General features: G+C 52.0%; 1 protein-coding gene across 1 annotated transcript; it reads right to left on the bottom strand.

Moving 5' to 3' along the window:
* Positions 1–393: 393 nt before the first annotated feature.
* Positions 394–24,932, bottom strand: ANKMY1 (ankyrin repeat and MYND domain containing 1). The gene is made up of 18 exons (XM_049772896.1): positions 24,929–24,932; positions 24,343–24,439; positions 24,174–24,240; positions 22,041–22,244; positions 19,592–19,735; positions 14,518–15,005; positions 11,996–12,212; positions 11,701–11,894; positions 10,607–11,266; positions 9,428–9,599; positions 8,805–8,945; positions 7,973–8,116; positions 5,787–5,894; positions 4,304–4,435; positions 3,576–3,689; positions 3,300–3,465; positions 2,769–2,843; positions 394–782 (listed from the first exon to the last, which is right to left on the bottom strand). The coding sequence occupies exons 1-18, from the start codon at positions 24,930–24,932 to the stop codon at positions 394–396; spliced, it is 3,516 nt and encodes a 1,171-aa protein (XP_049628853.1).
* Between the last annotated feature and the right edge of the window lie 1,731 nt (positions 24,933–26,663).

Raw genomic sequence — 26,663 nt, 5'->3', positions numbered from 1 at the left:
TGTTGTACATGTGTGCATTATATATGTGGTCATTGTGTGAATAGTATGTTTAAAGAGTCAAGTGGTTTGTGGTTAGTGTCTGATGTATGTTGTGGGGGACAGGCATGCTGAGGCAGTCTGGGATGCCAGGAAGTAACTGAGTAGCCACTTTGCTGGGACAGGAAAGTTACAAGTCCATAGTGAAGAATGTGGAGTTGACATTGCTCGCATCGCCAGTTTTACTTGACAAAACCCAAAGAAATCAGAAACCAGCCAGCAGCTCTTGACAGGTGGGCTCTGTGCTCCCATGTTTTCTCTGGGCCTCCCCTCCTGCCCTCCATGGTCTGCCGCAATAGGCAAGCAGGAAAGGTACAGAGGTAGAGGGGCACATGCCCAAGGCTGCTTTATTGCTGGTCAAGGGGTGGATGTATTCATTCGGAGCCCACGGGGCACTGAGCTAGCTGGGGTACAGCTATGTGTGGAAATCTCGGTCCTCCCTGAAGTCACTCTCCTCCAGCCTCTGATTCCCTGAGCAAGGAGCTGGAATAGGGTCAGGGTGGCCACAGGAGGACTCGGGCCACAGTGAGCCAAGCCAAACGCCCCAGACTCACCAAGTGCCTGCAGCTCACTGCACTCTTTCTTGTGGACATCCACCCAAAAGCGGCCTTTGCAGAACTTGCTGCAGGTCAGGACCCCATAGCAGCGCACGCAGGGCACCAGCCGCACCCCCACCGAGCGACCGCACTGGTAGCAGAACTTGAAGAAGGGAATGCTGCAAGGGGAGCCCCCGGCTGAGCTCAGGGCTGCAGGAAAGGACCCGCTGCACCCCACCACCATCCCCCATGAGCTCACTCACTGCCTCGGGTCATCCCGGCCCAACGGCTTCTTGATCGTGCTCTTCCTCCTCAGTCTGTGGTAGTGGATCAGCTCCGCTGTGACAGATAACCCAATCACTGCCCCCTCTGGCCCTCACTCATGCCACTGTACCTAAGTGGGGGAGGAGGCACCCAGCTTCATGGGGATGTGGGGGGCACAGTGAGACCTGTGTGGATGAGATGGACCTTGCCAGTGTTCACTTGAATGCCAGAAGCCCCACTCAGTGGCTGAACCTCCTTGGTAGCCCCTAGAATGCAGGGACCCCACAGGGGTATGAGGTCCTCTGCTTCCACCCAAGAGCCACACCCACCCAGCTGCTAAGAGATGGACAGGAAGGGGCCTAACTCCATGGGGACAGAAGCATGAGCAGCACTAGGACCACAGGGACAAGAAGGTGCTGCAGCAGGTCCCCCAATAGAATGAGTGGCCCAATCTTACCCCCCCCAGCTCTATCCAAGGCACCTCCCCAAGATATGAAGCCAGGCCTGTCCCTCCAGTTCCTGGGTTGCCCCCACCTTGAATTCCCAGGATATTTCCCCTCTCCCAGCCTTATCTCCTCCTGCCCCCAATTCTGCCCCCCATCACCCGAGGTTATCCCCTCCCCTAGGAGCACTGCCCTCCACCCCTCCCTGCTCCTCTTCCTCTATGCTGCCTGGAGGGACATGGGCCATCAGAAGAGCCTGGCATTTCCTGGCATCTCCAGTGTTGGGAGCCATGTAACTCTGGAACCAGTCCTTCACTGGTGTGTTCCAGAATCAATGATATCCTGGACATGCCGTGGTGGGTCTGGACCATGTACCTCACATCTGTGCTTCTCTCAGGCTTCAGCACCAGCAGCCCCCATCAACAGTCCCAGAACTGTTTAGCAAGATCTGTATGGTGTATGGGTCACCTGGGATTCCAGTATGAAATTCCCTCCATTAAAAGGCCAGCAGAGGGCTCAAGTGAGTTTCTGGGGTGCAAGCTGCTTCTGGACGTCCACCCAGGAGCACACGGTTGTGGCTTCCTCATCTGGGCTGACCCAGCAATGCCACTGAGCTGGTTTTGGGCAGAGGGAGCAACCACTGCTGTGCAGGCAGCAGTATCAGGGATCCCAGGTGTTGTGTATGTAAACATTTTAATGGAATTATTATGTAACTGACCCTACCCTAGGGTGTGACCTGGCATTCTGCTCCCACCCTAGGGTGGTACCTGATTCTGCTCCCACCACTGGGTGGTACCTGATCACACCATTGGGTGGTGCCTAATTCTGGGAGATAAAAGCAAGGGTCTGTGGAAGGCCGAGGGCTTTTTGGCTGGAATGGATGCTGAGGCTTTGGGCTTCAGTCTTGTCCTCTGAATAAAGCTAATATTTTCACAAGCCTGACTGTCTGCTAGCCTTTACCCGCCGCTTCACCTCAGAACTGCTGGCTGAGGGGCCGGAGAGATAGCATGGAGGTAAGACGTTTGCCTTTCATGCAGGAGGTCATCGGTTCGAATCCCGGCATCCCATATGGTCCCCCGTGCCTGCCAGAAGCAATTTCTGAGCCTGGAGCCAGGAATAATCCCTGAGCACTGCCGGGTGTGACCCAAAAACCACAAAAAAAAAAAAAAAAAAAAAAAAAAAGAACTGCTGGCTGAACAGGGTGGCAGATACGTACTCTGAGCTGGAGGGGAAAGACCTCATCCTCCATCCCTCCATCAGTCAACCCCATCTAGGGCTGCCTTGCAACACCAGGGAGGTAGGGCCTGGCTTCAAGGGTCACTGACCCCAGTGCTGATGTCAGCACAGAGGTGACTGCCCAGTACTGAGAGCAAAGCACAGCCAACCATGCATGTCCTGCCCCATCACTCTGCAGATTCCTGGGGGTCTCCACTTCCCCACACACAATGCAGCCCTATGGGGCCCGTGGTTCAGACTTGGCACCCAGTACCCAGACACTCAAGTTCCTGTGAGCCCCACAGAATGGAAAGCGGGTCTATGTCCAGGGCCACTGTGACTTGGGCCCCTGCAACCATCACAAGTGTGCACCTTGAATTCAGGAAGAGCTTTGCTGGCTATGGACCCCTGTGGGCCAGTTGGTCACCGAGTGTCTTGCTGCTTCTGTGGACTACAAGCTCGTGGTTCTGTTGAGCCCAGGGGAGACTCCCAGGGTCTGTGGTCCTGCTGACAGCACACTGGGTGTTCCTCGGTATCACAGAAGACTTGCCAAGCAGCAGGTCAGCTCTGGTGATTCCAGCTTCTTCCAAAGCTACTTCCCCTCCTCTTCCCTCACCCCTGCATGTACCCCTATTTGGAGATTTCTTCCAAAACTGTCTCTCTTCCCTCTGCTCCTTGCCATCCTCTCCCCTTACCCACTCCTCTGCAGGGTCCCCTAATTTGCTAGCAGTGCCATGCAGCCTGCCTATTTTCCATTTTCCATCCTCCCCTTTATGGAAAGAACCCAGGCCCCTGCAGCACATACCCCTCTTGCTCAGGTACAGCTCTTGGGGGTCCCACTGGCCCTCCTTGGCCAGCACGGCGCTGCGCAGCAGGAAGCCCATGTAGTCCAGCAGCCTCTTCCGGGCCACCAGCGTGTCCCGCTCGTGGGGCATGAGCGTGTGGAAGGCGCTGTGGGCTATCCTGCGGTCCTGGGAACAGGGAGTATCACTGAGTGCAGACCTAGGGCCTAAACACCCTTCCTATATACTGAGGCCCACTCAGTTCCTCCCACTCATGCCCATGGGCATAGTGGCTACACCTGGAAGAACCGGAAGTGTCCATAGTCCACAGCTGTGCCCACAGCCATCTTGTCCCCCTGCACAAGCGTAATGGGGTTCAGGATGTCAGCCCCATAACTGATGAGTCGGTCAACCTAGGGACAGAGCCTGAGTCAGATGCACCAGGACATGCATGTCCACCAGTGACCAGGTCCATAATCACAGTTATCCCAAACCCCACACCCCAGCAGCTGGGACCCCACTGCCAACAGGGGCCAGGCCCTTTGCTCTGTCAAAAGGGCTGTTGTGTCCCAGGGGAACAACCAGTGCTCCCCCACATGGAATAGGTCACTGTTCCTGTGGGAACAGCCACATCCCTTGTGAAAATGCCCAGTGCCTTGTGGTTGGGTGTGACCCAACTCCCTCACAGGCCACTGCCCCTTTTAGGAGAGGTCTTAAGACTCATGGGGACACATGCCAGCCTCAGCCCAAACACCCTCAGGCCAGGGGTGTGGGGCCTGAGTCTGCTGTGCTATAGCAGCTGTTCTGGAACGGGGGGGGGGATGTGTTTACAGAGTGGGGAATACAGGAACAGGGTGCAGACAGGAGACCACCAAGGACAGTTGCTGACACCTGGGAGACAGGTGTAACCCAGGGGAGGAAGAATCACTAAGGGGAGGATATCACCTGGATGGATGAGCTCATTAGGTTCAGGGCCAGTGGGGATGGGGGTGAGGGGATGGGGACAGGTGAACAGGTGCAGGCTTACCAGGGCTAGCTTTCCCTCCAGGTTCCTGTAGCTCTCATAGCTGATGTCACAGACCACACAGAGGGCACTGCCCAGGCCTCTGGTCAGCAGCAAGTTGGGGTCAGCCCCATGGATCAGCAGCTCCTTCACAATCTGCACAGGAGGGACCGGAGCCCCAGGACCCACTGCCACACCATAGGGACTTTCAGCCTGTCCTCCCACTGGACACTCCCATGGGGCCATACAGAGCTCTCCCAGGGTTTCTGGGGCTGGACCCACCCCCAGACACCTTCTGACACCTGCCATGATCCATAAGTATTCCTCTCTCTGTTACTCCCCTAAAGCACAGATGGGCCAGGCAGATGTCCCTTGCACTAGGCACAGCGCATGCTGGGGACTCACCTGCCTTTGCACCCATTCACACCCAGTCACTAGCCCAGACTGGGCAGGCAGCAGGGTGCACATGGGCCAAAGGGTCAGTTCCTAGCCAGTGCAATGGTGCCAGAAGGGCCCACAACTCTCCCACAGAGAAGACCCTGCAGAAGCAGCCTGTCCTCATCCTTTCCGCCTCCCCAGACCAGGATGTCACCCATCGCCAGCACACGCGAGCCCTGTGCCATTCCACACCTGGTTGGAAGTGTGGCCACACACTATGTGCCCAGCAGGGATGGCTGGACAAGAGAAAGTGAGTGAGGAAATGAAGAATGGATGGATACAATAGATAGGTAGGATTTAGGAAGCTCGGTGGAAGATTTATGGGCAGGTTAAATGGATGGATGGTGTGGAGGAGGTATGACTGAATAAATACATGAATGGATGAGTGGATGGATGGGTGGGTGGGTGGGTGGGTGGATGGATGAATGGTTGGGTGGGTGTAGATGTATGGTTGGAGGATGGGTGGATGGGTGGATGGTGAGTTGATAATTGGATGGGTAGATGTGTGAGATGAATGGGTAGATGGGTGAGTGGATGTATAGATGGATATATGGTGAATAACTGAATGGGTGGATGGATAGATGGATGTATGCATGGTGAATAAGTGAATGGGTGGATGGATAGGTAGGTGGGTGGGTAGATGGATGAACAGTGGGTGGACAGTGGATAGGTGGGTGGATGAATGGATGGGTGATGGACAGATGGGTTGACAGGTGGATATGTGGGTAGATAAATGAATGGTGGATGTGTAGGTGGAGAAATGACAAACAGTTCTTGGCAGCATCAGGAGGTATTATCTTGTTGCCTTCTCTAGCACACAATAATGTGCTGAGGACATGGCAATGGGGGACAAAGTATGTAGGACAGATGGGTTTGATCCACACCCCTGGAAGGGGCCTCTACCCAGCAGAACCCTTTTGTTTCTCTCGCTTCTGCATCCCCACATTCCAGAGTTCCTGCATAATGGAGGCACCTCCACAAGCCTTCCTAAGCTACCATCCACATCAATCACACAGTACCATTTGCTGATAGGCAGACACCAAGACCCAGTCTGCCTCAGCATGCTCACCAGGTCATTCCCACTGACAATGGCCAGGGAGAGTGGTGAGTGCCCACTCCACAGCATGTTGGGATTTGCCTTGTGGGAAAGGAGAAGCCGGACCACGTCCTGAACATGCTAGAGGAAAAGCAGGACCACAAGTGAGACATATTTCTGTGGGACACCAGACATCCATACTTGTTAACTCAAGTATTACAAGAGCAATGAAATCACTATTGGCTCTAGTTGTGGCTTTGGTTCTCCACAACAGCATCTTCTCAGGGAACCCCTAACTCTGAACAACTGGGATAAATGGTAGATGGATGGGAAAAAGGGGGTGACCTATGGGTGAACAGTGGGTGGGTAGAGGTAGATGGGTGGAAAATTCATGGCCAGGTAAGTGGATAGATAGATGGTTGTGAAGGGAGATATTAATGAATAGATACATGGACAAATGGATGGACAGATAGATGCAGTGATGGGTGAATGGTAGGGTGCGTGGACAGCTGAATGATGGGTGAGTGGGTGTCTCAATAATGGGTGAATAGTGGATGGTCAATAGGTGTATGGGTAGTCAATGGATGAATGGTGAACAGTTGATGAGTGAATAATGAGTAGGTGGGTAGTCAATGAATAAATGGCTGGGTGGGTGATTGAAGGGTGAATCGATGGGTTGGTGGTCAATGGATGAATGGTGAGTAGTTGATGGGTGAATGGGTAAATGGTTTTTAGGTAAATAGGTTGGTGGTTGATGGGTGAGTGGTCACTGAGTGAATGGGTGACTGATGTATGAATAGTGAGTGGGTGGGTGGTCAATTGGTAAATGGGTAGGTGGGTGGTTGATGGATGAAGGAATGGGTAAGTGGTCCATGGGTGAGTGGGTTGGTCGTGGCAGATAAGTTAAGGAAACAGGTCGGGAAATTTAAGAGTGTCTGTTTGCATTAACCATCTTTCAGAATGAGGAGACAGTCAGTGAGCACAGTTCAGAGCTGAATTCAAAGGTGCTGAAACTGCAAGCTCTTGTGTCCAGCCCACAGAGCCCCAGGCCTCCCTCAGTAGCCACAGAGTGGATTCCCAGCCTACAGCCACTGTCCTGGGGCCAGGCCCCCTACCCTGTAAAATCCTACAGCCTATAGTTGCAAGGTCACTGTTAGTACCACATTGCCAGCCTACCACCAATAAAGCCCCCTGGCCTGCCCATTCTGAGCTCCCACCTAAGTGGTCCTTGAGTCGCAGTGGAGCCGGGTCCTGCTCTGAACAGGACAGGAGGCTGGTCTTCCCACAAGGCTCCCCTCCCCAAAAACCCATGGCTACCCACGGCCCAGTCCTGCCTGGGTACTCCCGGGGAGTGGCCCCAGGCAGCACTTCCCTGACCACACTGGGCTGCAGAGCTGGGCCTGGCAAGGGCCAAGAAGTGTTTCCCATCCTTCCTCTTCCAGCTGGAAGCAGGTGTGATGGTTGTCTTCCTGCAGCCTTTCTCTCAGCACCAACACCTGACATGGCTGAGTAGAGTGTAGAGCAGCCCCTCATGAATAGGACAAAGGGCACTGGCGTGCAACTGGAAAGAGTGGGATTCATGCTGCCAGAGTGGTGCATAGAGTCGCCTTCCTAGGTCTGTACTTGCTGCTCTCAAGACCCAAGGGATTTGATGGGCCACAAAAATGGGTAGCATCATGGCCTCTGAGCAGTGCTGCCCCTCACCCTGCCCAGTCCCCACCTCATGCAGGGAAACACGCAACTGAGGCTCCTTCACTGTGTGCTCAGCAATTGTGACCATTCTACTATGAGGCTGAAGATTCTTGGGGGATCTCACATGTCCTTCAGGGAAGCAGAGCTCAGAGCTGCAGGAGACTGTGGCTGCAGGCCGGGCTGGACCACGCAGATGGAGGCTATCTGTGGGGCGTGTGAGCCTTACAGTGGCCACTGCCCAGACCTTGGGCCCTGGAGTGTGGCATGAGTATGAAAGCATGGGAAAAAATAACCTGGACATGTATGCAAACATATCTCCATATGTGTGTGCTCTGAGCATGCACTGCCCATGTGCATATGTGTGTTCACATGTGTATCCCTGTGTGAGCACACAGGGCAGGGGACACAGACATACCAGCATACATATGGCAAGTGCAGACACACCAACCAGATAACTGCAACACATGAGTATACATACTGACAAACCTGCTCCCCTCCCATCACTCTCACCTTCAACACCTGCTCACCTTCTGGTCATCTTCACGCTCACAGGCCACATGCAGAGGTGTCCTTCCCCCCTGGCTGTCTGCTCCTGAGGCTGGGACTTTATAGTAGTTGCTGGGTGGACCCAGCTCTCCATTGAGCTTCATGGTGGACATCATGAGGTCCAGCTGTGTGCATACAAGAGACACTGCTGGCACAACTGCACTGTGCCCAGAGCTCACATGTCCAGAGTCCCAAAGACCTTCAATGAGCTCTCTCTCTCTTTCTCTCTCTCTATCTCTCCCTCTCTCTCTTACACACATACACATCCACAAAATTTCACACACTCACATAGATGCACAGTCACATCCACAAACTTTCACAAAGATGTACAGCCATGCACCATGCAAACTCACACTCTCAGACACACTAATACTGCCATTCACTCAATCACACTGTCACACACACCAATATATACTCAGATGCACACATGCACACACCAACAGACTCAGAATGCCCAAAGCCCAAAGGCTCCAGTGTAGCTCTCTGAACACCCCAGCACCCTGCTGATACCTGGGGTCAGGCTGTGCCTCCAAAGTGGGGTGAGCAGCGACTGGTGCTGCAGTCACGTGTTCGGGGGGCTTCCCAGGGTGAGTTTCCCCAAGTAAAGAGCAGGGATGTGGCAGCATGGAGTGAGCTGCAGGGACTAGGGTGCTGTCCTCAGGCCTGTACAGCTACTGGCTGACCCTTCCTTCCTTTGCCTCACTCTCGGTGAGGCCATGCCCACTCGACAGTCCCGCCCTCTTAATTACCCCGTCCACTCAAAAGCCATGATCAGACACCGCCCACTCCCACGCCCACTTTCTGGGCCCCCACCTTGCGTGGTTTACAGGTCTCATGCATGTCGTTGGCTCGCGCATCCACATTAGTGATGGCGTCAAGCAGCAGCTCAGTGATTTTGATGCCCTCTTCCCCAGGCAGGGCGACCGCGATGTGCAGGGGCGTCAGGGACCTGTGCTGCAGAGGTTACAGGCCTGGCCCCTGCCCATGCATCCAGCAGCCATGCACCCCTCAAATCACACCGAGGCTGCCATTTTGATTTCCTGCCCCTACGTGGTGCCCTAAGGTTGCCCAGCAGTCAGGCAAGCGGTGCCCACGAGGATCAGCACCCATGGTTCAGTGCTCGGGCATGGGACATAGGGCAGCAGGGAAGTGCAGCAGCTGTGGCCACAGTGGGGAGAAGGCACAGCGTCTCTACTAGGGTCAGGGAAGGGGACAGCATAAATGAAGGGGACAAGAGGGGTTGAGGTGGACTAAACCTTGACTCAGGTTTCATCACCACAGTCTTTCTCTGACCCCCATGGTGGCACCTCAGCCTCACAACGTGGGCTCCTGTCACTGTCACTTCAGGCCCCACAGTGGTTCCTGTCATCGTCACCTCAGACCCTGCACAGTTCCCCATCACGGTCCCGAGCCCCTCAGCGAGGCTCCCAGCCCACCTCAGGGGGGAACTGGATGTCAGTGCGTGCCCCATTCTCCAGCAGCATCCGCACACCGTCCACGTCTCCAGCCTTCACAGCCAGGAAGAGCACTGGCATGGGCACACAGCTCAGGTTGGGGTCGGCTCCTCGGCGCAGCAGCAGGCAGATGGTCAGCCACCTGCTCCTCTGCCTGTGGGGCATTATGCACTGATGAAGGGCTCTGCCCACAATCTCAGCTCCCCCCACCATACTGCTAGACCAGCTTCCCAGGACTGCAGCACCCAACGCACCCAGGCTGACCTGCTTCTAGCCCCAGGAAGGGGACACAGAGCCTAGAGAGGGACAAGAGATAAAGGAAAAACCTACCTTCCCTCTTGGGGTGACAGGTCCCACATGTAGCATATCCATGGCCACATATATGTGTTCACAGTTGACTTGCATGACATACATTCACATCTATGTGTGATCACTGCGTGCTCATGGCATGTGTGTAGCACATCGTATACATGTGTGCCTGTGCACATATGAATGCACAGTGGTGCACAACACAGTGCACATTTACACAAAGACACACAGTGCACACAAAACACAGCACAGATGCATGCCTGTATGCATACCATGCACATGTGCACACATAGCAATACAGCACAGTGCATAGATGCACATGCCAAACACATTAGCACACAGAGCACAGAACATACACATCACACAGAGCGTGCATACACTGGCACAAGCATTCACACACATACATGCATATACACTGCATGCACATGCACCCTACATGAATACATGTGTATACATACAGCACACACCTCTATATAAATGCACACACACAGCATCATACAGGCACACACACACACTGAATTTCTGGCATGTGTACCTCTGGGGAGCTGTGCCACAACAAGTGTCTCTGATGTTCAGTGGGAGCCACTCAGGGTGATGGGAATTGCAAGGAAAGTGGGTGGGACATGGGACCCACTGGCAGGGAGCTGGGATCAAGGGCCAGGATGGTCCCTGCAAAGAAGTTGCCTCACATACGTTTCAGGATCCCTTCTGCCCCAATGGTCACTGAAGATCCAAAGCAGCTGCAGTCTTAGAACTGCCCATCCCCACAAACTGTCCCCCATCTGACAGTGCCCCATGCCAGTCCATCCTGATCAGCCCTCACCACCTCCAGCACCCTCATGGCACACTCACTCCACCATGGACATCGCCATCCTCCACAGGGCACCACCTTGGGTGCGACCAGCCTGGTGCCCAGGCAGATGCTGCAGGCCGCAGAAGGCCTGTGCGCCCCTCTCCAGGAGGCCTCGAGACAGCTCCAGCGACAGGTTCCGCACACACAGGTTGGACTCAAAGAGGCTGAAGCTACTAGCCTGATCCAGATGTCCTGATCTGGCATCCTGCTCGCGCTCCAGATCACTGAGGCTGCCCCCAAATGAGGAGTTCCAGCCCTGGGCACTGCTCCACAGCTCACTGGACTCCCACGTCAGCTCCGTGGTGGAGGCCATCCCTTCGATGGAGCCCTCGGTTGGCCTGGTGGGTGGCACCAGGTGGGCCTCCTGGCTGCCCTCTGATTCCTCTCTGGAGCTGGGACCGAGCACCATGTCCAGGATGGGGAGGGTGGAGTCAGGCACGGACGTAACGGACAGCTTCGGAGCGTCCTTCATAGAGAGCGAGACCCGGCCACTCTGCACCCCAGACAGTAACAAACCTGTTACTGGGGTTCCAGGTCCCCAAGCCTTGTCCCACAAGGGACCACACCTGGACATGTGCTCTCCAAAGGAAGCCCCAGAAGGACCAGGTACAGGGTGTGATGGGACAAGTATAAAGGGCATTCCCCACCCCCCATTAGCCCTGTGAGGGTCTCATGGGCACCAAGGAGGAGGGATCAGGAAAGAGAAGAGGCCAGAACATGTATGTATGTATGGATGGATGGATGAATGGATGAATTGATGGATAGATGGATGGGAGAGATCAGACTCCTTGCCAGCAACTCCTTTATCTTTTCCTTTCCCCCTCCCTTTGTTTAGATTTTGGTTGGGAGCAACACAAGAGGTGTTCAGGGCTGACTCCTGGCTCTGTACTAGGGGTCATTCCTGGCAGGCTCAGGGGACAGTATGGGTACCAGGGATGAAACTCATGTGACCATTTGTAAGGCCAGTGCCTTAAGCCCTGTTCTCTGTCTCTAGCCCCTGCCTGGCTTTGAGCAGCAGCAATTGGAAGATGGGGATGGGGTGGAGGTGCCCAAGGCCCTCGTGAAGGCCTCCAGGAACCCAGGATGGAAGTGCCTCCTCACCATGGCACTCACGTGCACGGGGCTGGCCAGGGCCAAGGTACGCTCAGCCACATTGTGCTTGAAGGCCCAGGCTGGGTAGTAGAGCAGGGCACACATGGCCAGTGGTGTCAAGCCCTCATCTGAGAGCTTGTTGACGTCAGCGCCAAAGTCCAGGAGAAGCTTGACGATGTCCATGTGGCTGTTCACCTGGGCGCAGAGCAATGATCATCAGCCTGTGGGCCTGGGTGCAGACTAAGCAGAGAAGGGGCGGGAAGCCTGAAGGGTCAGCGGTCTGGGGGAATGCTCACAGCAGCTGAAGCAAGTGCGGTGTAGCCTCGGGAGTCAGCCACATCAGGGCTGACACTTTTGTCCCTCAGGACTTGGCACATCCATGCGTAGTCACCCTCTTTGGCCTTCAGGATCAGTTCCATGGACAACTGCTCCTTGGGCCCTGCCTGCCCAAAGCCACTGCGGTCCCCTACCAGAATGGCATCCATCCTCCATCGGCTGTGAGCTGGCTTGTTCCTGGGGGAAGGCATCTCACTCATACCTCTGACCTCTGGACCATCAGAGGCCAGGCTCTCACCTCTACCCACTGTGGGCTGCCTTAGGCACTCCTCACAAGGGGTTCTCAGAGCACCCACACCAACTTTCATCATATCATTAGCAAGTCATCCATGGCACAGGTCACATGCGTGGTCCTTCAGGATCCCATGACATGAATCAGATCCAGCCCCAATACCAATCAATGTGGGCCAGCTGCTGTCTGGAGTATAAGTGTATAGAATGGTCTGTGGACAATGAACCAGTGCCTACACATGTGGGTCAATGCAGCATAAACTGATGAATGGGTAAGAAGACAGAGGGATGGGTGGACTGTGAAATGGGCAGGTTCTAGGAGGATTGGGAAGGGATGGGTGCATAGTTAGAAGGATGAATGCATAGATAGATGAATGGAGGGATGGATGAACAGATGGAAGGAAGGAAGGAAGGAAGGAAGGAAGGAAGGAAGGAAGGAAGGAAGGAAGGAAGGAAGGAAGGAAGGAAGGAAGGGAGGGAGGGAGGGAGGGAGGGAGGGAGGGAGGGAAGGAGGGAGGGAGGGAGGGAGGGAGGAAGGAAGGGAGGAAGGAAGGAAGGAAGGGAGGAAGGAAGGAAGGAAGGAAGGAAGGAAGGAAGGAAGGAAGGAAGGAAGGAAGGAAGGAAGGAAGGAAGGAAGGAAGGAAGGAAGGAGGGGAGGAAGGAGGGGAGGAAGGAGGGGAGGAAGGAGGGGAGGAAGGAGGGGAGGAAGGAGGGGAGGGTGGGAGTGCAAATGCTTAAAGTCTGGACTGATGAGTCTTGGTGATAGGGGGAAATGAATGATGATTGGATGGATAGATGGGATGGATGTATGGATGGGTGGGTGGGTGAGTGAGTGAGTGAGTGAGTGAGTGAGTGAGTGAGTGAGTCAGTCAGTCAGTCAGTCAGTCAGTCAGTCAGTCAGTCAGTCAGTCAGTCAGTGAGTCAGTGAGTGAATAAATGTATTTATGGATGGTTGGGTAAATGGATGGGTGTTTGACAAGTATGGATGATTGGATGGATGTCTGCATGCATGATGGATGGAAGGATGGATGGATGGATGGATGGATGGATGGATGGATGGATGGATGGATGGATGGGTGGGGATGGATGGATGGGATGGATGGGTGGTAAATAGATTGGATAGATGGGATAGATGGATGGGTGGATGGATGGATGAATGGATTACTGGATGAGTCGGTAAGTGGATTGGCATTTGACAGGTGGATGACTGGATGGATGGATGGTGGAAAGGTAGGTAACAAGTGGCTAGTGAATGGATAGGTGGGTAGGTAGATATAAGAAACATAATTATCATGAGTGTTTATAAAATATGTATTCTCTAACAGTTTGGTGATATCTGAAGACAAAGTTTGATAGAAAGACTAAAATATACTTGGAATTTTAAACTATAAACATTCATTTCCTAAGGACGTTTATAGGTGGGAAAGTCTCCAGATCCAGCTTCATGAAAACAGAATAGAAACACTTAAAATAGAAACACTTACAAATAAGAAAAATGAAACACATTCTTGCAATAATAATTTTCAGACACAAAAGAGAAAAGAGCTGGAAGTTCCAGCTCACCTCAAGAAGCTCACCACAAAGAGTAATGAGTTTAGTTAGAGAAATAACTACATTTTGAACTGCCCTAATAATGAGAATGTATGAGGGAAATGGAGAGCCTGTTTAGAGTACAGGCGGGGGTCAGGTGGGGAGGAGGGAGATTTGGGACATTGGTGATGGGAATGTTGCACTGGTGATGGGTGGTGTTCTTTACGTGACTGAAACCCAAACACAATCATGTATGTAATCAAGGTGTTTAAATAAAAGAAAGAAAAAAAAAAGAAACACTTACAAAGTCTTTAAAAGTAAATCACAGAAGTTAGTACACTTGCCTTGCTCAACACCCCATAGGGTTCCTTAAGCACTGCCAGAAGTGATCAAGTGAGTCAGAAGCAAGCTCCGAGAACTGCTAGTGTGTGGCAGAAAATGAAGAAGAAAAAGGAAAGAGAAAGGCGAAGAGGAGGAATGAAAGAGGAGGGGAAGAAGAGAAGGAAGGGGGAAGGAGGAGGAGACCAAAATGGCCAGGGGATAGTGGGGAGGCAACTCGACATCACACACACTCACAGTGACCTTCATATGTGTGCCCATCACATGATCACTAAAATCCACTAGGGCCATCCTTCCTGGGTGACAGGTGTCCTGAGTGCCCCAAAATCATGCTCCCAGGAGAGGTGGTATGCCAGTCATGCCAGCAGAGTTGGGCCATCACCTGAACTTGTATGCGTGCTTCTGCATGCGGACCAGCAGCGGTGTTTCATTCTTGATGGGCCATGGTTTGCTGTTCTCGGCAGATGGGGACATGGACTGGTCAGGCTTGCCCAGGCCCATGCAAGCATCCAGGGCCTGGCGCAGCGAGTAGGGCAGGGGCAGGTGGCAGCTATCAGTGGAGTAGGTGCCCATGTCAGGGGGCAGGATCACGCTATCATCCATCAGCAGCTGTTTGTAGGCATAGGAGAAGGGGTCCTCGTCCTGCGAGCTTGCTGCCTGCTCTGGCCCCTGCTCCTCAGAGATACTGCCTCTGGGAGGGGCACAGCTGAGGAAGCTGGAGTACTCCTGGTGGTCCTGAATAGAGAAACCACCAGGGGCCTGTGTGCACAGCTGGACAAGGTGTTCCTGGAACCACAGGCCCACATCCTGGCTGCCATCAGGGTACGTCTCAATGCCAGGCCCAAACCGCCGGTCTGCCTTGTACAGCCCCTGCCGTGGGAGAACATGAAACAAAGAGGGGTCAGCAGGACAGAGGGGCAATGTGGAATGGGCCAGACTGGCAGCTCCTGGACTAGAAAGCAGACCCCTCAAATGGATTCACTTGCAGAACCACGGTGACTGAAGGTCCACCGGCCTTGTCCCAGGGCTGATGAATCTTGGCAGTTCAATGTGGGGCACTCAGCAGAGATCCACAACTCTGATGGAGGACCAGGCTGTAGGGGTTCCCCTAGGAAGTCCTCACCATGCTCTCCTGCAGGTGCAGGAGCTAGGCAGCTGTGAACCATGATTGGAGCTACTACAAGTGGCTCCTTACATCCAGCTGATGGCAGCAGATTCAGGGGCCTTTCCAACTGATGCCCCACAAGTGTGTGGACCCTCCAGCATGTGCAGAAGAGAAACAACGAGCACAGGGTCTGGCACCAGCACATGGGAACATGGTGCACCCCACCATGGCTGTTATTGCAGAAGAAAGCCCCGATGGAAGTGGGTTAGGCAAAGAGGGCTCAGGTCACAGAGAAAGCAAGAACACACAACTTGTCTAAAATGGACCCAATCACCATGTAAAAACATTTTCTTTTCAAGAGGTACTGTTAAGAATGAACTGGGCCCGGAGAGATAGCACAGCGGCGTTTGCCTTGCAAGCAGCCGATCCAGGACCAAAGGTGGTTGGTTCAAATCCCCGTGTCCCATATGGTCCTCCGTGCCTGCCAGGAGCTATTTCTGAGCAGACAGCCAGGAGTAACCCCTGAGCAACGCCGGGTGTGGCCCAAAAAAAAAAAAAAAAAAAAAAAAAGAATGAAGGAGTGGGGGACCAGAGTGATAGTACAGCTGTAGGGTGTTTGCGTTGCATGCAGCCAACCCAGGACAGACCCAGGTTTAATTCCTGGCATCTCATATGGTACCCCCAAGCCTTCCAGAAGTGATCTGAGCACAGAGCCAGGAATAACCCCATGAGCACCTCTGGGTGTGGTCCAAAAAATTAAAATGTTTTAGAATCTTAATTTATATTTTATTATGTTTATAATAACCTTTTTTGTTTGTTTTTGTTTTCTGGGGTCACAGCTGGCAGTACTCAAGGGTTACTCCTGGCTCTACGCTCAGAAATCGCTCCTGGCAGGCTCAGGAACCATATGGGATGCCAGGATTCAAACCACCGTCCTTCTACAGGCAAGGCGAATGCCCTACCTCCATGCTATCTCTCCAGCCCTGTTTATAATAACATTTTTTTTTTGGTTTTTGGGTCACACCCAGCAGTGCCCAGGGGTTCCTCCTGGCTCTATGCTCAGAAATCGCTCCTGGCAGGCGTGGGGGACCATATGGGATGCCGGGATTCAAACCACCGTCCTTCTGCATGAAAGGCAAACACCTACCTCCATGCTATCTCTCTGGCTCCCCATTTAATGTTTTTATTCACAGTTATCTATGGAGATAGTTTGGATGCCCTAGTTTTGCATTACAGTGATATATTCCATTGGACTAACAGTGCTCATTATAATAGTCTTTTTTGTTGTTTTTTTGGGTCACACCCAGTGGCGCTCAAAAGTGAGTCCTGGCTCTACACTCAGAAATTCCTCCTGGCAGGCACAGGGAACCATATGGGATGCTGGGATTCAAACCACCATTCGTTTTGAATCGGCTGCGTGCAAGACAAACATCCTACTGCTGTGCTATATCTCCGGCCTCTTAATGTCTTAAAATATATTTTAAATTACTAGTTTTTTTCATTTGATTACACATGCTTGTATAATCTCATGTCTCTCTCCACAAAGATCCTGGGATAAGGCATCTGAATGCCATGGATTCTTGCCACAGTGCTCAGCAACTGAGCATATTTTTTTTTTTGTGATTTAACTTTTCTTTTTTTTTTTTCTTTTTTTGCTTTTTGGGTCACATAGGCTGATGCTCAGGAGTTACTCCTGGCTATGCACACAGAAATCACTCCTGGCTTGGGGGACCATATGGGACGCCGGGGAACCGAACCACGGTTCGTCCTAGATTAGCGCGTGAAAGGCAAAGCCCTACCTCTTGTGCCGCTGCTCTGGCCCCATAATTTAACTTTAATTCACCTTGTTAGTTTTTGACTATATCATATGCCTTTGTTCAATTAAGGGGAGATGTTGGATTAACCAGGTCCCTTCCTATTCCCCACCCCAGGGTATGATCTGGTGCTTCCATGTTGGAGTAACAAGGTCCCTTCCCTATTCTCCACCCCAGGGTGTGGTCTGGCACTTCCTAATAAAGACCCTGGGTCTCAGGAAAAATGTTCTCTTGAATTTCTGGTTTTCCTCCACTGAGCTATCTGCTTCTCAGGAGCGGAAGGTTTGCGTGTTGGAGTTCCTGAACTTGTTTTATTCCCTTCACTGTATGTGGATTATTTCCTGCATTAGCATTTGCTTCCAGACCCACGTCTCTCCAATGTTCTGGTCTTGGAGTTTAAGGCTTCCTCCACACCCCTGAGCTCAGAGCCAGGAGTAAGACCTGAGCACTACTAACCCACAAGATACAAGTATCCTACAAGATAACCAAAACAAGATTAAAAAAAAAAAACTCAGAAATACTAGACTTATGTATAAAATGTGGCTTGTCTGTCATACAGTAAATACTCAAACATCAATTACATTTTCTTATGTAACTAATAAGCCAAAAGAGAAAGAAATAAAGAAACAATTTCATTTACAATCACATCTATATGAATTAAAATACCTAGTGGTCAATTTAACAAAGGAGGTAAAAGACTTATACACTGAAAACTATTACATTGCTATACAATTAAAAAAAAAAGAAGACACATTGGCACACACACACACACAAGGTTCAGGATGCCCTTCTGTTTCCTGCAGCACTATCTACAGTAGCCATAACCTGGAAACAGTCCAGGTGTCCAAGAATAGACGAAGGATAAAGAAACTATGTCACATCCACATACAAGGAATATTACTCAACCATGAAAAGGATAAAATAATGCAATATTGGAGGCAAGGCGTTTGCCTTGCGTGCAGAAGGATGGTGGTTCAAAGCCCATAGGTCCTCCCCAGAACCTGCCAGGAGCGATTTCTGAGTGTAGAGCCAGGAGCGGCGCCTGAGCGGCGCCCGATGTGAACCAAAAACAAACAAACAAACAAAAATCATGCAATATGCTGCTTCATGAGGGGACCTAGAGAGTCTCATGCCAAGTGAAGCTAGTAAGAGACAGACAGACATGAAATGATCTCTCAGATGCTAGATATAAAGAAACATGTTAGTGGAATGATGAATGCCATAAACAAAGAAAACAGAATATGAGAACTTACTTTCAGTAGGAAACAAACCACCTAATACAGGTCTGGAGAAAGGACAGGGAGAAGACATCTATGGTAGAAGGAAGCCTTCACCCAGGAGGAGAAGGAAGAGGGGCTGAAAGGTGGGAAAGTGTCATGCATGAAACTGTATCAGAAACAATACCTGAAACGCAAACATGAGTAACTTTGTCATTCATGGTGACTGAAAATAAAAGGCTGTGACAGTTTTGTTCCTGATTGTCCCAAACTGCAAAGGACACTTGCCCTCCCTGACCCATCTGTCAGTTGGGACCAGGTAGTGGTGTAGACTCATATGTGGGGATGACTCAGCAAGCAAAAGCAGCCATTCAACGTATGTAGAACCTGTGAGTCTCCAGTGCAATTAGCCATGTGAGACACCTGTACTCAAAGGCCACACATTGTTTGAATTCATGCTATTCATGATTTCATTCATGTTACTCCTACAACAGAGAAATAGCAGGGGCCAGCTCAGGTTTTGGGGCGACCAAACAAGTCCAGAGACTGTCCAAAGGTTCAGAGATGTGTGCAAAGAAATTCATGACTTTTTCTGTGAGTTCAACTCTAACAAAAGAAGAGCAGCCAATGGGGCCGGAGAGATAGCATGGAGGTAAGGCGTTTGCCTTTCATGCAGGAGGTCATCAGTTCAAATCCCGGAGCCCCATATGGTCCCCCGTGCCTGCCAGGAGCAATTTCTGAGCCTGTAGCCAGGAATAACCCCTGAGCACTGCCGGGTGTGACCCAAAAATTACAAAAAAAAAAAAAAAAAAGGAAGAGCAGCCAAATTAGTGTTTGTAACCAGGAAAGAAAGGGGAGGTGTCTTATTCCTTGTATGTGTATAAATATATATATATATACATATATATGTACACACACATGGGTGCCAGAGCAGGGAGGACACTTGCCCTGCATGTGGCCTGGGTTCAGTCCCTGGCATCCCATATGGTCCCCTGAGCACCATCAGGAGAAATTCCTGAGTGCAAAGCCAGGAGTAATTACTGAGCATGGCCAGGTATTGCCCAAACAGCACAAATTTAAGATAAAGTAAACACAGTGCATTTCCTCTCATCCAAGGATAGAGCCAACTTGCAATATCCTGTACACACACCGAGATCCACAACAACACAGACACTCTGTGGCTTCTCCTCTCACACACTTGACAATGGTACTATGCAAACGTGGACAAATGGGGAAAACACTCTTACATGCACATGTTTTCAGATGCTGACCCTGCTGTCCAGTAGTCTGAACTGACCATCTCGCACCTGGGCACCTCACCTGGAAGAGGCTCAGCTTCAGGTCCATGGTGCCATAGCCTTCTCGAGAGCTGAGGTAAAATGTGCCCGTGAAACTGGAGCCATCAGGCCACGTGTAGGTGCCCACACCATGGCGGTGGTCATGGTAGAACTGCCCATGGTAGATCTGGGGAGTTGCAGGGGGAGGAACAGCTTTTCAGGTAAGAATCCATGCTCCTGCCCAGGGAGGTCTACAGTTCATGCCCCCACTCCAGGAAGGGGAGAAGGATAAGTCCTGTCCCAGCTCCCCAGCCCCAAGCCTCCCCACAGTGTTGAGGTCCCACAGGAGACTGATGCTGCATCACCATCCCATGACCTGCATTCTGAAGAAAGGTCTACAGAGGCTGGAGCAATAGCATAGCAGGGAGAGCATTAGTCTTGCATGAGCCCAACCCAAATTTGATCTCCAGCATCCCATATGGTCCCCCAAGCCTGTCAGGAGTGATTTCTAAGTTCAGAATCAGGAGGAATCGCTGAGCATCTCCAGATGTGACCTCCAAACAAACAACAACAAAGAAAGGACTGCAAATGCTCAGGCCCTGCGCCCTACTCCTGGCTCTGCCAGGTCATGCCCCCAAGTGGGATGGGTTCCCAGAAACTTCACATCCATCTGTTGCCTGCCTCACTCCCTCCTGCTGCTCTGCCTCACTCCACTGCCCTTCGAGTAAATGCCCCCTCATGTGGCCCAGCCATCAGCTGTGTCTATCCTGCCCAGCCCTGGCTTCTCTACCCATCCCCTACCCCTGATCTGTTAAAACAAAGCATCCTAATGGGATGCCTGGTATCTTATCACAGTACCAACACAAAAAAATGCCTCATTAGGGTGTCTGCCCTGGTCCTGCCTGGTCACAGCTGCTAGAAGGGCAGACACACACAACCAGGAAACTGGTGATATGTGCACAGGTCCAGCATGGCACTTAGAGATCCTAGATCCATCCAGGCTGCTTGGGGAACTGGAACAACTAAGGTTAAAGGGATGTGTGGTTGGGTGAGGTGACCCAGCCTTGGGTGCCAAAATTACAAAACCAGAATGTTATGGGGAAATGGGGGAGGGGCAGATGATCTCTGATATTTGTCTTACAACTTCTTCTTTTTTTTTTTTTTTTTTTTGGTTTGGGGGCCACACCCAGTGGTGCTCAGGGATTACTCCTGGCTCTCTATTCAGAAATCACTCCTAGCAGGCTCAGGAAACCTTTATGGGATGCTAAGGATCACACCAGGGTCAGCCTGCCACATGCAAGGCAAACGCTCTTCCCACTGTGCTACAACTCCAGCCCTAACTGATTATCTTATAATCTCTTATAAGAACATATGGGATCCAACTGGTCACCCTCCAGACCTCATTTGCATAAAGGCATATTGATTACTCTACAAAAACCCTTAGAAGCACATATATGATCTGACTGGCCACCCCCACAATCACCCATCCTCATTTACGTATGCGATCTGCTGGCCTTTTCAATTGGATGCCTTCATAGGGCATAACCAATCAGAGAGCAGCAGAAACAACTAGGCTTGTGGGGAGTTCCAATGTCTATGAACCCAGGTCACCAGATAGAATAGCAGAGGGGAGCGAGAGGAGAGAGAAGCCTAGCGCCAGGTTCTTGTTTCTGCAGCTCTGCAGACCTCAGACACACCTGCAGGACAGGACCTGCTCAGTTAGAAAGACTGGAACCCTAACGACCTCTGGTGGTCGGACTTAACCCTACACCCGATCCACACAGCCCACAGCTGGCCAGTTATGCTGCAAACCGGGTAAAGGAAGAAGAAAGGACAGGATTGGAAGTCCATGGAGCCCTGAACAACATGACAGTCTTGACCTTCCTCCTGGGGCTTCAAGGTTGGGTGTCCTTCTTCTGCATACTTAGTTGCCTCTGGACACCGGGACTACCTTAAATACACAAGCAACTCCGCAGGGCCGGAGAGATAGCACAGCGGTAGGGTGTTTGCCTTGCATGCAGCAGATTCGAACAGCTAGCATCCCATATGGTCTCCCGTGCCTGCCAGGAGTGACTTCTGAGTGCAGAGCCAGGAGTAACCCCTGAGTGCCACCAGGTGTGACCCAAAAACCAAACCAAACCAAGACAAAACAACAACAAAAACACAAGCAACTTCGCATTGCCTGCCAGGTACAGCCTCAGCTGAGAGTGCAGGACAAGCTGGAGACAGCCCAGGGGGCCTCAGAACTCTACATCCCTGGTGCAGGGGTATTGACCTGGGCCTGGGCAGTCCACTCCTCTACCCAACCTCAGCCATGTCGCAGCCTTTAGTCTCATTGGCACCACAGCTGGAAACACAGTTCCAGGTCCCACTGGAAACTCAGCTGCGTGTGGTGTGGGCAATGTCACTCAGGTGGGGAAGGTGTGGGCCTTCCTACTAAAGAGCTCCTACCCTATTCTCCCACAGGCCCCTACCCCAATGTGAGTGCTCACCTCGCCTGTAGGCCAGGAGAAATGCCCGTAGCCCAGCTTCATGTCAAGTCCCACCGTCCCCTGGTACACGCAACCATCCTGCCACTCCTGTGTGATGTGCTCCAGATCCTGGCCCCTGGAGAAGTCCAGTATCTCCTCCTCTTCCTCCTCCACCTTCTCCTCCTCCTCCTGGGTCTCAGAAGTGTCCCTAGGAGAGGGAAACTCCTGGCAAATGGAGCCTCCAGAGCAACCCTATGCTGGGAACAGCCCCGACTCTCCCTGACCATCCTCAGACCCTTCCAGACTGTCTCAGACCTTTCCATAATCCTCCTCAGATACTTAAAGACACTTCTCAGATACTTCCATACCCTCCTCAGAACCTCCAAGCCCCTCCTCAGCCTTCTCAGAGCCTTCCAGACCATTTTTAGACCCTCCCTGACTATCCTCAGAGCCTCCCAGACTTTCCTCAGACCCTCCCTGATTCTCTTCAGAATTCCCCAAACCCTTTTGGATACTCCTGGACACTCCCCACCCATGAACCTGAGCCTGGTGGTCTCTGCTCTCACTACCTCCAAGAGTGGCTGATATCAGGACCCACTGGGGTGTGAAGGAGGCCCAAGAAAGAGTGGACCCTGAGCCAGATGGCATGTCCTAGATACAGCCTTCCTAGAGCTGACCCATACAGAGCACTTTGTCTGGCACAGCTGGAAAACAGAGCAGGGAGGCCCAGCCCAGGAGCTGCACAGCTGGACACCAGGGACCAGTCATGGACCACAGCAGCCCTTTGTGGAGTGGCAAAAAGGATCAATAACAGTATTGCAAACCATGGTGCCTAAATAGAAAAAAGGGGGGGGCAAAAGAGAGAGAAGAAAACTGTCTGCCATAAAGGCAGGCTGGGGGAGGAAAACGGGGACATTAGTGGCTGAAAGTGGATAGTGGTAAATGGGGTGGGGTTGGGATATTGAAACTCAACCATCAACAACTTCATAACTGCATATCTCTTGATGATTCAATACATTTTTAAAGATTTTAAAAAATATATTAGTATAGAGAGAAAGGTCATTTTTGTGAAAAGAAGATGGAAAGTTTTTGTTTTGTTTTGTTTTTGTTTTGTTTTTGTTTTGTTTTGTTTTGTTTTGTGTGTGTGTGTGTGTGTGTGTGTGTGTGTGTGTGTGTGTGTGTTTTGGGTCACACCCGGCAGTGCTCAGGGGTTATTCCTGGCTCCAGGCTCAGAAAATTGCTCCTGGCAGGCACAGGGGACCATATGGGGCACCGGGATTCGAACCGATGACCTCCTGCATGAAAGGCAAATGCCTTACCTCCATGCTATCTCTCTGGCCCCAAGATGGGAAGTTTGACAAATTTTTTTTCTTAAGAAAAATGAAACAGGGCCGGAGAGATAGCATGGAGGTAAGGCGTTTTGCCTTGCATGCAGAAGGTCGATGGTTCGAATCTTGGCATCCCATAGGGTCCCCCAAGCCTGCCAAGAGCGATTTCTGAGTGTAGAGCCAGGAGTAACCCCTGAGCGCTGCTAGGTGTGACCCAAAAACCAAAAAGAGAGAGAGAGAGAGAGAGAGAGAGAGAGAGAGAGAGAGAGAGAGAGAGAGAGAGAGAGAGAAGAAAAAAGAAAAATGAAACAGTGATAGAACAGTGGGGAGGGTGCTTGTACATAGCCAAACCAGGTTCAATCCCCAGCATCCCATATGGTCCCTGAGCATGCCAGGTATGATTCTTGTATGCAGAGGCAAGAATAACTCCTAAGCATTGCTGGCTGTGACCCCAAAACAAAAGCAAGCAGAAAACAAATTTGAGACCCACTGAAAGTGCCTATACAACCAATTAGCTGTGAGAGCCACAATGGGGTCACTGGACATGGTGAAGAGCAAAGACCCCCCTCAGTTCTGTTACCTGATGAGGTCTATAACCTCATGGAGAGAAGACTTGGCATTCCCAGAAAGGAACCCCGTGGCCTAGGGACTGTCCAGCAGACATTTCCGGGTTCCTGGAGGCAAGCTGGGGCCCCTACAAAGCCAACTGGTCCCCTCCCCAGGACATAACCCCTGACCCATGACCTGAACAGAATGAACCTCCAAGGTGCCACCCATGCAGCCCACTGTGAGTTGGGGTTTCCACACCTGAATGGGGGACAGGCACCTGCCCAATGCGAACAGACCCATGTAAGGCCTGGGGGCCGGGGGCCAAGGTACGACCCCTGTTCCATCTGGGAAGTCATAATAAGGGATGTCCCAGCCATGCTCACTCCAGGACTCCTTGGGCTCTGCTCTTTCTGGTGGCTCAGGACTCCCTCTAGGAGACCCCTTACTTGTGCATGGACTCCTCAGGGCTCCACACCGGGTTCCCATCTCCAGACATAGGAGGCGCCTGCTGCTCCTCCTCAGATGCCACCGCCGAGGGGAGCTCTGAGCACAGAGTGACCACGGAGGGCGGATGAGGCTCCATGTGCTACTCCTGCAAGACAGCCAGCATGGCCAATTCAGCAGACAAGCCTCACACGCGGTCACAACACACACCAGCACACTGATCGCACCAACTCTCACGGTCTCACAGTCTCACAGTCACACTCACACAGGGTCACACAACCACAAACTCACAGTCACACCCTCACATGATCATACATACGCATGCTCTCACACGTGGCCATATAGTCACACTAATTCATGGTCACACACTTGCAGACACTCACATTTACATTTTACACAGTTACACAGTCACACTAATAGTGCTATACTCACATATGGTCACACACTCAGTCACACCTTCACATTCAAACATATTCTCACATAGTCACACTTGTACACTCACACACGATCATGCTTACACTTGCACTCATACACACACTAGCAAAGTCACAATCACACCCTTGCATGGTCACACACAGACGTACTCACCCATGGCCACTCAGTCACACACGCACAGTGGCACCGCCCCAGGCAAACTCAGCCAGCTCCAGGGCTGCCCTCGAGGGTGGGTGCCCAGAGCGGAAAGGTCGGGGGACACCTGAGGAGGGACACTGCGGAGCCCAAGAGCTCAGGGACTTGCAGCCGCCACCGGGGATCCCGACCAGACCAGGCCACGACGGCAGGGCCCCCGCACCTCGCTCAGAGACCACGAGCCAGGTCCGGCCGTCCCAGACCGACACCGGCTCCGCACAACCCCGCAGCCGCTCGCTCAGCGAGCTACGAAGCGCAAGGGCGGGCGTCGGGTCTCCCTGGAGACCTGTCCGCCAGAGTCAGCCGCTAGGCCCCGCCCGCCTCCTGGCCACGCCCTCCAGGCCACGCCCACACACCGGCCGCGCCCCTTCCGGTCACGCCCCGAGCTGCATCCCAGACTAGCGCGGGGCTAGTACCCCTGGGAGCCTCTGAGATGTCATAGGGCCTGGGGTGCGCGTCGCCTCTGCTTTGCCCTTACCCCTCCCTAGTGTACTGCCGCGCCCCCAAACCTGAATTTAGGGGTCCGTAAGTAAACTAGGAGACTCAAAGGACAGGCTTTGGGCGGGCGGGGCTGTGCCAGCAGGAACCTGACACACCTGACCTTGGGGGACAGTGTATCACAATTGAGCACCTGTCACTGGACAGGCTCCCTAAAGTGCACTGGAGCTTCGATCTTGGGCCAGTCTTTGCCCTAGAATCTGGTACAGCAGTACGCAGAACCAGCATCCGGACCTCCCTCAAGGTGGGGCTGCAGGGATAGAAGGTCCTGGGCACATGGCAGCTCTGAGGTCATTCCCATCCCCAGTCCCATTTCACCGCAAGCTCTGGGTATATACCTGGACCAATCTCCTCCTCCACACACACACCCCTCTTTTTCTGCCCAGCTCACATCAATCAGAAATTGTGTTATTTGGGGGCCGGAGAGATAGCATGGATGTAAGACCTTTGCCTTTCATGCAGGTCATCAGTTCGAATCCCGGCGTCCCATATGGTACCCTGTGCCTGCCAGGAGCAATTTCTGAGCATGGAGCCAGGAGTAACCTCTGAGCACTGCCGGGTGTGACCCAAAAACTACAAAAAAAAAAAAAAATTGTGTTATTTGTGCTGATTCGGGTCATGACAAAAGTCAAGTAAAACAAAAAATCCTACAGGGCCAGAGTGTAGTGATTATGACATTTACCTTATTACATGGCTGGCCTGGCTCTAGTCCCTGACACAGACACCAATATATGTTGTCCCATTCCCCATCACAGGAGTTATTCCTGAGCATCACTAGGTGGGGCCCCCTAAAACAAAAATCCCTAAACTTGTTAAATCTCCATCTACTGGATATGAAGTTCCCCTTCATGATGTTGGAACCATGACTTTATTTTGGAGATCTGTGTGTGTGTGTGTGTGTGTGTGTGTGTGTGTGTGTGTGTGTGTGTGTGTGTGAAAATAATTAAGATGAGACCCTACTGGATTCAATGAGGGAGAGTTCCCTAAACACAGAATTTGAAGATCCGCACAAATGGTGTTTCAAACGGCCCAGTTTGGACTGCTGGCTGTTACATCTGTTCCAGGAAAGAAGCACCATCTGATGTGAATGGCTGAACAGCTAGAAAGAAACTTGTGTCCGTTCATTTGGAGACCTCAGATGATAATATCCAGAATTACCCAATTGTTTTAACAGGTTCATGTGGGTAAAAGAGTA

This window comes from Suncus etruscus, chromosome 5, assembly GCF_024139225.1.
Source record: "Suncus etruscus isolate mSunEtr1 chromosome 5, mSunEtr1.pri.cur, whole genome shotgun sequence".
In the NCBI taxonomy this organism is placed as follows: Eukaryota; Metazoa; Chordata; class Mammalia; order Eulipotyphla; family Soricidae; genus Suncus; species Suncus etruscus.
The sequence above is the reverse complement of the archived record's forward strand: the minus strand, read 5'-3'. Positions and strand labels throughout refer to the sequence as shown.